The following is a 13,402-nucleotide window of genomic DNA, read 5'->3' as shown; positions in this document are numbered from 1 at the left end:
ACAGACACACACACCAATATACACACACACACACCAATATACACACACACCAATATACACACACACCAATATACACACACACCAATAAACACACACACACACCAATAAACACACGTCAAAACTATCCTCTCTATCTACTATCTATCTATCATCTACAAGTCTATGCTAGGTAAAACTATCCCTCTCTATCTACTATCTATCTATCATCTATAAGTCTCTGCTAGGTAAAACTATCCTCTCTATCTACTATCTATCTATCATCTATAAGTCTCTGCTAGGTAAAACTATCCTCTCTATCTACTATCTATCTATCATCTACAAGTCTCTGCTAGGTAAAACTCTCCTCTCTATCTACTATCTATCATCTATAAGTCTCTGCTAGGTAAAACTATCCCTCTCTATCTACTATCTATCTATCATCTATAAGTCTCTGCTAGGTAAAACTCTGCCTCTCTATCTATCATCTACAAGTCTCTGCTAGGTAAAACTCTCCCTCTCTATCTATCATCTACAAGTCTCTGCTAGGTAAAACTCTGCCTCTCTATCTATCATCTACAAGTCTCTGCTAGGTAAAACTCTGCCTCTCTATCTATCATCTACAAGTCTCTGCTAGGTAAAACTCTGCCTCTCTATCTATCATCTACAACTCTCTGCTAGGTAAAGCTATCCCTCTCTATCTATCATCTATAAGTCTTTGCTAGGTAAAGCTCCGCCTTATCTCAGCTCACTGGTCACCATAGCAACACCCACCCATAGCACGCGCTCCAGCAGGTATATTTCACTGGTCATCCCCAAAGCCAACACCTCCTTTGGCCGCCTTTCCTTCCAGTTCTCTGCTGCCAATGACTGGAACGAATTGCAAAAATCTCTGAAGCTGGAGTCTTATATTTCCCTCACTAACTTTAAACATCAGCTATCTGAGCAGCTAACCGATCGCTGCAGCTGTACATAGCCCATCTGTAAATAGCCCATCCAATCTACCTACCTCATCCCCATATTGTTTTTATTTACTTTCTGCTCTTTTGCACACCAGTATCTCTACTTGCACATCACCATCTGCTCATCTATCACTCCAGTGTTAATCTGCTAAATTGTAATTACTTCGCTACTATGGCCTATTTATTGCCTTACCTTCTCATGCCTTTTGCACACACTGAATATAGACTTTCTTTTTTTTCTACTGTCATTGACTTGTTTATTGTGTTATTGGCTTGTTTATTGTTTACTCCATGTGTAACTCTGTGCTTTGCTTTATCTTGGCCAGGTCGCAGTTGTAAATGAGAACTTGTTCTCAACTAGCCTACCTGGTTATATAAAGGTGAAATAAATAAAATAAGAAATTAAAATCTATCTCTCTATCATCAAATCAAATGTATTTATAAAGCCCTTCTTAAATCAGCTGATATCTCAAAGTGCTGTACAGAAACCCAGCCTAAAACCCCAAACAGCAAGCAATGCAGGTGTAGAAGCACAGTGGCTAGGAAAACTCCCATGAAAGGCCAGAACCTAGGAAGAAACCTAGAGAGGAACCAGGCTATGAGGGGTGGCCAGTCCTCTTCTGGCTGTACTGGGTAGAGAGGAACCAGGCTATGAGGGGTGACCAGTCCTCTACTGGCTGTACTGGGTAGACCAGAGGAACCAGGCTCTGAGGGGTGGCCAGTCCTCTTCTGGCTGTGCCGGGTGGAGATTATAACAGAACATGGCCAAGATGTTCAAACGTTCATAGATGACCAGCAGGGTCAAATAATAATAATCACAGTAGTTGTCGAGGGTGCAACAAGTCAGCACCTCAGGAGTAAATGTCAGTTGACTTTTCATAGCCGATCATTCAGAGTATCTCTACCGCTCCTGCTGTCTCTAGAGAGTTGAAAACAGCAGGTCTGGGACAGGTAGCACATCCGGTGAACAGGTCAGGGTTCCATAGCCGCAGGCAGAACAGTTGAAACTGGAGGAGCAGCAGCACGGCCAGGTGAACTGGGGACAGCAAGGAGTCATCAGGCCAGGTAGTCTGAGGCATGGTCCTAGGGCTCAGGTCCTCCGAGAGAGAGAGAGAAAGAAAGAAAGAAAGAAAGAAAGGAGAGAAAGAGAGAGAGAATTAGAGAGAGCATACTTAAATTCACACAGGACACTGAATAAGACAGGAGAAATACTCCAGATATAACAGACTGACCCTAGCCCCCCGACACATAAACTACTGCAGCATAAATACTGGAGGCTGAGACAGGAGGGGTCAGGAGACACTGTGGCCCCATCCGATGAAACCCCCGGACAGGGCCAAACAGGCAGGATATAACCCACGCACTTTGCCAAAGCACTCTCTATCTATCCCTCTCTCAATTTTTTATTCAATTCAAGGGTCTTTATTGCCATGAGAAACATATGTGAACGTGGCCAAAGCAAGTGAAGTAGATAATAAACAAAAGTGAAATAAACAATGAAAATGAACAGTAAACATTACACTCACAGAAGTTACATTACATTACTAATGTCATTATATATATATATAAACAGTGTTGTAACGATGTGCAAATGGTTAAAGTACAAAGGGGAAAATAAATATGGGTTGTATTGACAACGGTGTTTGTTCCTCACTGGTTGCCCTTATCTTGAGGCAACAGGTCACAAATCTTGCTGCTGTCATCACAAAAATACATGGATATATTGAAGCAACATCTCAAGACATCTGTCAGGAAGTTAAAGCTTGGTCGCAAATGGGTCTTCCTAATGGACAATGACCCCAAGCATACTTCTAAAGTTGTGGCAAAATGGCTTAAAGACAACAAAGTCAAGGTATTGGAGTGGCCATCACAAAGCCCTGACCTCAATCTATAGACAATTAGTGGGCAAACTGGAAAAGTGTGTGCGAGCAAGGAGGCCTACAAACCTGACTCAGTTACACCAGCTCTGTCAGGAGGAATGGGCCAAAAAATTCACCCAACTTATTGTGGGAAGCTTGTGGAAGGCTACCCGAAACGTTTGACCAAAGTTAAACAATTTAATGCTACCAAATACTAATTGAGTGTATGTAAACTTCTGACCCACTGGGAATGTGATGAAAGAAATAAATGCTGAAATAAATCACTCTCTCTACTGTTATTCTGACATTTCACATTCTTAGGGTTAGGTTCATCTCTCTCTCTCTCTCTCTCTCTCTCTCTCTCCTCTCTCTCTCTCTGTCTCTCTCTCTCTCTCTCTCTCTCTCTCTCTCTCTGTCTCTCTGTCTCTGTCTCTCTCTCTCTCTCTCTCTCTCTCTCTCTCTCTCTCTCTCTCTCCCTGTCTCTCCCCCCCTCTCTCTCTCTCTCTCTCTCTCTCTCTCTCTGTCTCTCTCTCTCTCTCTCTCTCTCTCTCTCTCTCTCTCTCTCTCTCTCCCCCCCCCCCAGCTCATAAAGACGGTGGATCTGGACCCAGGTTCTAACTACATCTTTGGGTTCCACCCCCATGGTGTTCTGGTGGCGGGGGGTTTTGGGAACTTCTGTACGGAGGCATCAGGGTTCTCCTCGCTGTTCCCCGGGCTGACCCCCTACCTCCTGATGCTGCCATTCTGGTTCAGAGTACCCTTCTTCAGGGACTACATCATGTGTGGAGGTTAGTACCCTGACCCCTGACCCCCTACCTCCTGATGCTGCCATTCTGGTTCAGAGTACCCTTCTTCAGGGACTACATCATGTGTGGAGGTTAGTACCCTGACCCCTAACCCCCTACCTCCTGATGCTGCCATTCTGGTTCAGAGTACCCCTTCTTCAGGGACTACATCATGTGTGGAGGTTAGTACCCTGACCTCTAACCCCCTCTCTAACCTCTAACCCTGACCCTAATACCCTTCTTCAGGGACTACATCATGTGTGGAGGTTAGTACCCTGACCTCTAACCCTGACCCTAATACCCTTCTTCAGGGACTACATCATGTGTGGAGGTTAGTACCCTACCCTAACCTCTAACCCTAACCCTAATACCCTTCTTCAGGGACTACATCATGTGTGGAGGTTAGTACCTGACCCCTAACCCCAACTGACCTACCCTTCTTCAGGGACTACATCATGTGTGGAGGTTAGTACCCTGACCCCTAACCCCTGAACCTAACCTTCTTCAGGGACTACATCATGTGTGGAGGTTAGTACCCTGACCCCTAACCCCAACCCTGAAATACCCTTCTTCAGGGACTACATCATGTGTGGAGGTTAGTACCCTGACCCCCTAACCCTGACCCTAATACCCTTCTTCAGGGACTACATCATGTGTGGAGGTTAGTACCCTGACCCCTAACCCCTACCCCTGACCAATACCCTTCTTCAGGGACTACATCATGTGGAGGTTAGTACCCTGACCCCTAACCCCTAACCCTGACCCTAATACCCTTCTTCAGGGACTACATCATGTGTGGAGGTTAGTACCCTGACCCCTCTAACCCCCTAACCCCTGACCCCTAATACCCTTCTTCAGGGACTACATCATGTGTGGAGGTTAGTACCCTGACCCTACCTGACCCCCAACCTCCTAACAATACCCTTCTTCAGGGACTACATCATGTGTGGAGGTTAGTACCCTGACCTCTAACCTCTTAACCCCTGACCCCCTAATACCCTTCTTCAGGGACTACATCATGTGTGGAGGTTAGTACCCTGACCTCTAACCCCCAACCTCCTGACCCAATACCCTTCTTCAGGGACTACATCATGTGTGGAGGTTAGTACCTGACCCCTAACCCCTAACCCTGACCCTAATACCCTTCTTCAGGGACTACATCATGTGTGGAGGTTAGTACCCTGACCCCTAACCCCTAACCTCCTGACCCTAATACCCTTCTTCAGGGACTACATCATGTGTGGAGGTTAGTACCCTGACCCCCTAACCCCCTAACCCCTGACCCTATACCCTTCTTCAGGGACTACATCATGTGTGGAGGTTAGTACCCTGACCCCTCCCCTAACCCCTGACCCTTACCCTTCTTCAGGGACTACATCATGTGTGGAGGTTAGTACCCTGACCCCTAACCCCCTAAACTCCTGACCCTAATACCCTTCTTCAGGGACTACATCATGTGTGGAGGTTAGTACCCTGACCCCTAACCCCCAACCCCTGACCCCCTAATACCCTTCTTCAGGGACTACATCATGTGTGGAGGTTAGTACCCTGACCCCTAACCCCTAACCTCCTGACCCGACCCAATACCCTTCTTCAGGGACTACATCATGTGTGGAGGTTAGTACCCTGACCCCTAACCTCTAACCTCTGACCCACTAATACCCTTCTTTAGGGACTACATCATGTGTGGAGGTTAGTACCCTGACCCCTAACCCCCTACCTCCTACCCTAATACCCTTCTTTAGGGACTACATCATGTGTGGAGGTTAGTACCCTACCCCTACCCCTAACCTCCTGACCCCTTCTTCAGGGACTACATCATGTGTGGAGGTTAGTACCCTGACCCCTAACCTAACCCTGCCTAATACCCCCTTCTTCAGGGACTACATCATGTGTGGAGGTTAGTACCCTGACCCCTAACCCCACAACCTCCCTGACCCTGCAATACCTTTCTTCAGGGACTACATCATGTGTGGAGGTTAGTACCCTGACCCCTAACCCCTACCTCCTAACCTCAATACCCTTCTTTAGGGACTACATCATGTGTGGAGGTTAGTACCCTGACCCCTAACCCCCTAACCTCCTGACCCCTAATACCCTTCTTTAGGGACTACATCATGTGTGGAGGTTAGTACCCTGACCCCTAACCCCCAACCTCTGACCTAGGATACTTTAGGGACACATCATGTGTGGAGGTTAGTACCGACCCCGACCACCCAGTACTTCTCAGGGACTACACTGTGTGGAGTAGCCACCCACCTTGACCCCAACCCCCAGTACCCCTCTTTAGGGACTACATCATGTGTGGAGGTTAGCACCGACCCTAACCCCCAACCCCATCATCCCAATACCCTTCTTTAACTACATCATGTGCGGAGGTTAGTACCCCCGACCCCTAACCCCAACTCTACCTCCTACAATGGCCCAAGTACCCTTCTTTAGGGACTACATCATGTGAGGAGGTTAGCACCTGACCCGACCCCAATAACCCTGACCCTGACCTAGGAATACCCTTCTCTTTAGGGACTACAACATGTGTGGAGGTTAGTACCGACCGACCCCTAACCCAACCCAACCTCTGACCATAAATACCCTTCTTCAGGGACTACATCATGTGTGTGGAGTGTAGTACCCTAACCCATAACCCCACCTGAGCTCCCCAACCCCTGGACCCGAGTACTCCTTCTTTAGGGACTAAGCGATCATGTGTGGAGGTTAGGACCAAACCTGACCCCTAACCCCTACCTCCTGATGCTGCCATTCTGGTTCAGGAGTACCCTTCTTCAGGGACTACATCATGTGTGGAGGTTAGCACCCTGACCCTGCCCCTACCTCCTGATGCTGCCATTCTGGTTCAGAGTAAATTTCTCTTCAGGACTACATCATGTGTGTGGAGGTTAGCACCCTGACCCCTAACCCCTACCTCCTGATGCTGCCATTCTGGTTCAGAGTACCCTCTTCAGGGACTACATCATGTGTGGAGGTTAGGCAATTCTGACCCCTGACCCCTACCTCCTGATGCTGCCATTCTGGTTCAGAGTACCTCTCTTCAGGGGATTACATCATGTGTGGAGGTTAGTACCCTGACCCCTAACCCCCTACCTCCTGATGCTGCCATTCTGGTTCAGGAGTACCTTCTTCAGGACCACATCATGTGTGTGGAGGTTAGTACCCTGACCCCAACCCCTACCTCCTGATGCTGCCATTCTGGTTCAGAGTACCCCCTCTTCAGGGACTACATCATGTGGGAGGTTAGTACCCTGACCCCTGACCCCTACCTCCTGATGCTGCCATTCTGGTTCAGAGTACCCCTTCTTCAGGGACTACATCATGGAGGTTAGCACCCTGACCCCTAACCCCTACCTCCTGATGCTGCCATTCTGGTTCAGAGTACCCTTCAGGGGATCACATCATGTGTGGAGGTTAGTACCTGACCCCTAACCCCTACCTCCTGATGCTGCCATTTTGGTTCAGGAGTAATTCTTCTTCAGGGACTACATCATGTGTGGAGGTTAGCAATTCTGACCCCTAACCCCCACTCTCCTGATGCTGCCATTCTGCTCCAGAAGGATCTTCTTCAGAACACATGTGGAGTAAGTAGTACTCCTGGGACCCCTAACCCCTACCCTCCTGATGCTGCCATTCTGGGTTCAGAGTACCCTTCTTCAGGGACTACATCATGTGTGGAGGTTAGCACCCTGACCTCAACCCCATACCTCCTGATGCTGCCATTCTGGTTCAGGAGTACCCTTCTTCAGGGACTACATGTGGAGGTTAGACCCTGACCCCTCAAACCCCTACCTCCTGAGGCTGCCATTTCTGGTTGAGGTAATTCCACTTCTTCCAGGGACTACATCATGTGTAGGAGGTTAGTACCCAGACCCCTAACCCCCTACCTCTGATGCTGCCATTCTGGTTCCAGAGTACCCTTCTTCAGGGACTACATCAAGCGTGGAGGTTAGTAACCTAACCCTGTCCCCTACCTCTGATGCTGCCATTCTCCGTTCAGAGCAACTTCTTCAGGACTACATCATGCGTGGAGTGTTAGCACCTGACCCCAACCCCCAACCTCCTGATGCTGCCATTCTGGTTCAGAGCACCCTCTTCAGGACTACATCATGTGTGGAAGTGTACCCTGACCCCAAACTCCCCTACCTCCCCATGCTGCCATTCTGGTTCAGAGTACCCTTCTTCAGGGACTACACTATGTGGAGGTTATACCTGACCCCAACCCCTACCTCCTGATGCTGCCATTCTGGTTCAGAGCACCTTCAGGGACTACATGTGCGGTGTGGAGGCAGTACCCTGACCCCAACCCCTACTCTGATGCTGCCGATTCTGTCTAGAGTAATCTCTCTTTCTTCAGGGACTACACCATGTGTGGAGGTTAGCACCCTGACCCCAACCCCTACCTCCTGATGCTGCCATTTCTGGTTCAGAGTACCCTTCTTCAGGGACTCATCATGTGGGAGGTTAGTACCTGACCCCTGACCCCTGTACCTCCTGATGCTGCCATTCTGTCTCAGAGTACCTTCTTAGTGGACCACATCATGTGGGAGTTAGCACCCTGACCCCAACTCCAACCCCAACTTCAACCTCTGCCTAGAGCACTCCCCTCTTCAGGACTACACATGTGTGGAGGTTAGCAATTCCCTTGACCCCTAACCCCTACCTCCTGATGCTGCCATTCTGGTTCAGAGCCCTTCTTCAGGGACTACATCATGTGTGGAGGTTAGTACCCTGACCCCTGACCCCCTACCTCCTGATGCTCCATTCTGGTTCAGCACCCTTCTTCAGGGACTACATCATGTGTGGAGGTTAATTCTGGACCCCAAACCCCCTACCTCCTGATGCTGCCATTCTGGTTCAGTGACCCTTCTTCCAGGGACTACATCATGTGTGGAGGTTAGTACCCTGGACCCCTGACCCCTACCTCCTGATGCTGCCATTTCTGGGTTCCAGAGTACCCTTCTTCAGGGACTACATCTATGTGGAGGTTAGTACCCTGACCCTAACCCCTACCTCCTGATGCTGCCATTCTGGTTCAGAGTACCCTTCTTCAGGGACTACATCATGTGTGGAGGTTAGTACCCCTGACCTCTAACCTCTAACCTCTAACCTCTAACCCCCTGACCTAATACCTTCTTCAGGGACTACATCATGTGTGGAGGTTAGTACTCTCTGACCCCTAACCCACCCCTGAGCCATTCTAGTACCCTTCTTCAGGGACTACATCGTGTGTGGAGGTTAGTACCTGACCTCTGACCCCCTCCCCTGATGCTGCCATTCTGGTTCGAGTACCCTTCTTCAGGGACTACATCATGTGTGGAGGTTAGTACCTTGACCCCTGACCCCCTACCTCCTGATGCTGCCATTCTGGTTCAGAGTACCCTTCTTCAGGGACTACATCATGTGTGGAGGTTGGTACCCTGACCCCTAACCCCTACCTCTAACCCCTGACCCTAGTACCCTTCTTCAGGGACTACATCATGTGTGGAGGTTAGTACCTCTGACCCCTAACCCCTGACCCTAATACCCTTCTTCAGGGACTACATCATGTGTGGAGGTTAGTACCCTGCCCCAACCCCAACCCCTGACCCTAATACCCTTCTTCAGGGACTACATCATGTGTGGAGGTTAGTACCCTGACCCCTAACCCCTAACCCTGACCCTAATACCCTTCTTCAGGGACTACATCATGTGTGGAGTGTTAGTACCCTGACCCCTAACCCCCTACCCTAACCTGTTCAGAGTACCCTTCTTCAGGGACTACATCATGTGTGGAGGTTAGTACCCTGACCCCCTAACCCCTGACCCTAATACCCTTCTTCAGGGACTACATCATGTGTGGAGGTTAGTACCTAACCCCTAACCCTAACCCCTGACCCTAATACCCTTCTTCAGGGACTACATCATGTGTGGAGGTTAGTACCCTGACCCCCTAACCCCTAACCCCTGACCCTAATACCCTTCTTCAGGGACTACATCATGTGTGGAGGTTAGTACCCTGACCCCTAACCCCTACCCCTACCATACCCTTCTTCAGGGACTACATCATGTGTGGAGGTTAGTACCCTGACCCCTAACCCCTAACCTCCTAACCCCCTAATACCCTTCTTCAGGGACTACATCATGTGTGGAGGTTAGTACCCTGACCCCTAACCTCTAACCTGACCCTAATACCCTTCTTCAGGGACTACATCATGTGTGGAGGTTAGTACCCTAACCTCTAACCTCTAACCCCTGACCCTAATACCCTTCTTCAGGGACTACATCATGTGTGGAGGTTAGTACCCTAACCTCTGACCCCTAACCCCTGACCCTAATACCCTTCTTCAGGGACTACATCATGTGTGGAGGTTAGTACCCTGACCCTCCTAACCCCTGACCCTAATACCCTTCTTCAGGGACTACATCATGTGTGGAGGTTAGTACCATGACCCCAACCACTAACCCCTGACCCTAATACCCTTCTTCAGGGACTACATCATGTGTGGAGGTTAGTACCCTGACCAACCCTAACCCCTAACCCTCCCAATACCCTTCTTCAGGGACTACATCATGTGTGGAGGTTAGTACCCTGACCCCTAACCCCTGACCCTAATACCCTTCTTCAGGGACTACATCATGTGTGGAGGTTAGTACCCTGACCCCCTAACCCCTGACCCTAATACCCCTTCAGGGACTACATCATGTGGAGGTTAGTACCCTGACCCCCTCAACCTCTAACCCCAAACCCCTGACCCTACTACCCTTCTTCCGGACTACATCATGTGTGGAGGTTAGTACCCTGACCCTCTCTAACCCCTGACCCTAATACCCTTCTTCAGGGACTACATCATGTGTGGAGGTTAGTACCCTGACCCCTAACCCCTGACCCTAATACCCTTCTTCAGGGACTACATCATGTGTGGAGGTTAGTACCCTGACCCTAACCCCTAACCTCTCTCTAACCCCTGACCCTAATACCCTTCTTCAGGGACTACATCATGTGTGGAGGTTAGTACCTCCTCTAACCCCTAACCTCTAACCTCTAACCCCTGACCCTAATACCCTTCTTCAGGGACTACATCATGTGTGGAGGTTAGTACCCTGACCCCTAACCCCTGACCCTAATACCCTTCTTCAGGGACTACATCATGTGTGGAGGTTAGTACCCTGACCCCTAACCCCTAACCCCTGACCCTAATACCCTTCTTCCGGGACTACATCATGTGTGGAGGTTAGTACCCTGACCCCTAACCCCTAACCTCTGACCTCTAACCCCTGACCCTAATACCCTTCTTCAGGGACTACATCATGTGTGGAGGTTAGTACCCTAACCTCTAACCCCTAACCTCTGACCTCTAACCCCTGACCCTAATACCCTTCTTTAGGGACTACATCATGTGTGGAGGTTAGTACCCTGACCCCTAACCCCTAACCTCTAACCTCTAACCCCTGACCCTAATACCCTTCTTTAGGGACTACATCATGTGTGGAGGTTAGTACCCTGACCCCTAACCCCTAACCTCTAACCTCTAACCCCTGACCCTAATACCCTTCTTTAGGGACTACATCATGTGTGGAGGTTAGTACCCTAACCTCTAACCCCTAACCTCTGACCTCTAACCCCTGACCCTAATACCCTTCTTTAGGGACTACATCATGTGTGGAGGTTAGTACCCTAACCTCTGACCTCTAACCCCTGACCCTAATACCCTTCTTTAGGGACTACATCATGTGGAGATGAGGCTGAGTCTCTGTAAGCTGTTTGAGTGGTTAGTGTGTTGTGTGTGTGTGTGTGTGTGTGTGTGTGTGTGTGTGTGTGTGTGTGTGTGTGTGTGTGTGTGTGTGTGTGTGTGTGTGTGTGTGTGGTGTATTTTCTCAGTCACAGGGTTGTCCTGTTATGAAAGTTTCTGTTGAAATATCTGACAATGCTGACCAAGTAGGTAACACACACACACACACACACACACACACACACACACACACACACACACACACACACACACACACACACACACACACACACACCCTCTCCCCCTCCACTCCTCTGTCAGACAGACTTACTCAACTCTATTTCCCAACAGGCAACATCCTGAATACATGTCTCTCTCTGTGTGTCTACAGGCAACATCCTGAATACATGTCTCTCTCTCTACAGGCAACATCCTGAATACATGTCTCTCTCTCTACAGGGAACATCCTGAATACATGTCTCTCTCTCTACAGGGGAACATCCTGAATACATGTCTCTCTCTCTACAGGGGAACATCCTGAATACATGTCTCTCTCTCTACAGGGAACATCCTGAATACATGTCTCTCTCTCTCTACAGGGGAACATCCTGAATACATGTCTCTCTCTCTACAGGGAACATCCTGAATACATGTCTCTCTCTCTACAGGGGAACATCCTGAATACATGTCTCTCTCTCTACAGGGGAACATCCTGAATACATGTCTCTCTCTCTCTACAGGGGAACATCCTGAATACATGTCTCTCTCTCTACAGGGGAACATCCTGAATACATGTCTCTCTCTCTACAGGGGAACATCCTGAATACATGTCTCTCTCTCTACAGGGGAACATCCTGAATACATGTCTCTCTCTCTACAGGGAACATCCTGAATACATGTCTCTCTCTCTACAGGGGAACATCCTGAATACATGTCTCTCTCTCTACAGGGGAACATCCTGAATACATGTCTCTCTCTCTCTACAGGGGAACATCCTGAATACATGTCTCTCTCTCTCACAGGGGAACATCCTGAATACATGTCTCTCTCTCTCACAGGGGAACATCCTGAATACATGTCTCTCTCTCTACAGGGGAACATCCTGAATACATGTCTCTCTCTCTCTCTCTCTACAGGGGAACATCCTGAATACATGTCTCTCTCTCTACAGGGGAACATCCTGAATACATGTCTCTCTCTCTCACAGGGGAACATCCTGAATACATGTCTCTCTCTCTACAGGGGAACATCCTGAATACATGTCTCTCTCTCTACAGGGAACATCCTGAATACATGTCTCTCTCTCTCACAGGGGAACATCCTGAATACATGTCTCTCTCTCTACAGGGGAACATCCTGAATACATGTCTCTCTCTCTACAGGGGAACATCCTGAATACATGTCTCTCTCTCTCTCTACAGGGGAACATCCTGAATACATGTCTCTCTCTCTACAGGGGAACATCCTGAATACATGTCTCTCTCTCTACAGGGGAACATCCTGAATACATGTCTCTCTCTCTACAGGGGAACATCCTGAATACATGTCTCTCTCTCTCTACAGGGGAACATCCTGAATACATGTCTCTCTCTCTACAGGGGAACATCCTGAATACATGTCTCTCTCTCTCTACAGGGGAACATCCTGAATACATGTCTCTCTCTCTACAGGGGAACATCCTGAATACATGTCTCTCTCTCACAGGGGAACATCCTGAATACATGTCTCTCTCTCTCCTACAGGGGAACATCCTGAATACATGTCTCTCTCTCTCTACAGGGGAACATCCTGAATACATGTCTCTCTCTCTACAGGGGAACATCCTGAATACATGTCTCTCTCTCTACAGGGGAACATCCTGAATACATGTCTCTCTCTCTCTACAGGGGAACATCCTGAATACATGTCTCTCTCTCTACAGGGGAACATCCTGAATACATGTCTCTCTCTCTCTACAGGGGAACATCCTGAATACATGTCTCTCTCTCTCTACAGGGGGAACATCCTGAATACATGTCTCTCTCTCTACAGGGGAACATCCTGAATACATGTCTCTCTCTCTACAGGGGAACATCCTGAATACATGTCTCTCTCTCTCT

General features: G+C 48.8%; 1 protein-coding gene across 1 annotated transcript in view; it reads left to right on the top strand.

Annotated features, from left to right (window-relative positions):
- LOC106593135 (2-acylglycerol O-acyltransferase 1) overlaps positions 1-13,402 on the top strand; it is a 45,449-nt gene that overhangs the window by 7,666 nt on the left and 24,381 nt on the right. Inside the window, exon 3 of the mRNA XM_045700634.1 lies at positions 3,381-3,585. Within this exon, the coding sequence (XP_045556590.1) occupies positions 3,381-3,585 (205 nt within the window). The remainder of the gene's footprint in view (positions 1-3,380; positions 3,586-13,402) is intronic.

This window comes from Salmo salar, chromosome ssa18 (assembly GCF_905237065.1).
Source record: "Salmo salar chromosome ssa18, Ssal_v3.1, whole genome shotgun sequence".
Classification (NCBI taxonomy): Eukaryota; Metazoa; Chordata; class Actinopteri; order Salmoniformes; family Salmonidae; genus Salmo; species Salmo salar.
The sequence above is the reverse complement of the archived record's forward strand: the minus strand, read 5'-3'. Positions and strand labels throughout refer to the sequence as shown.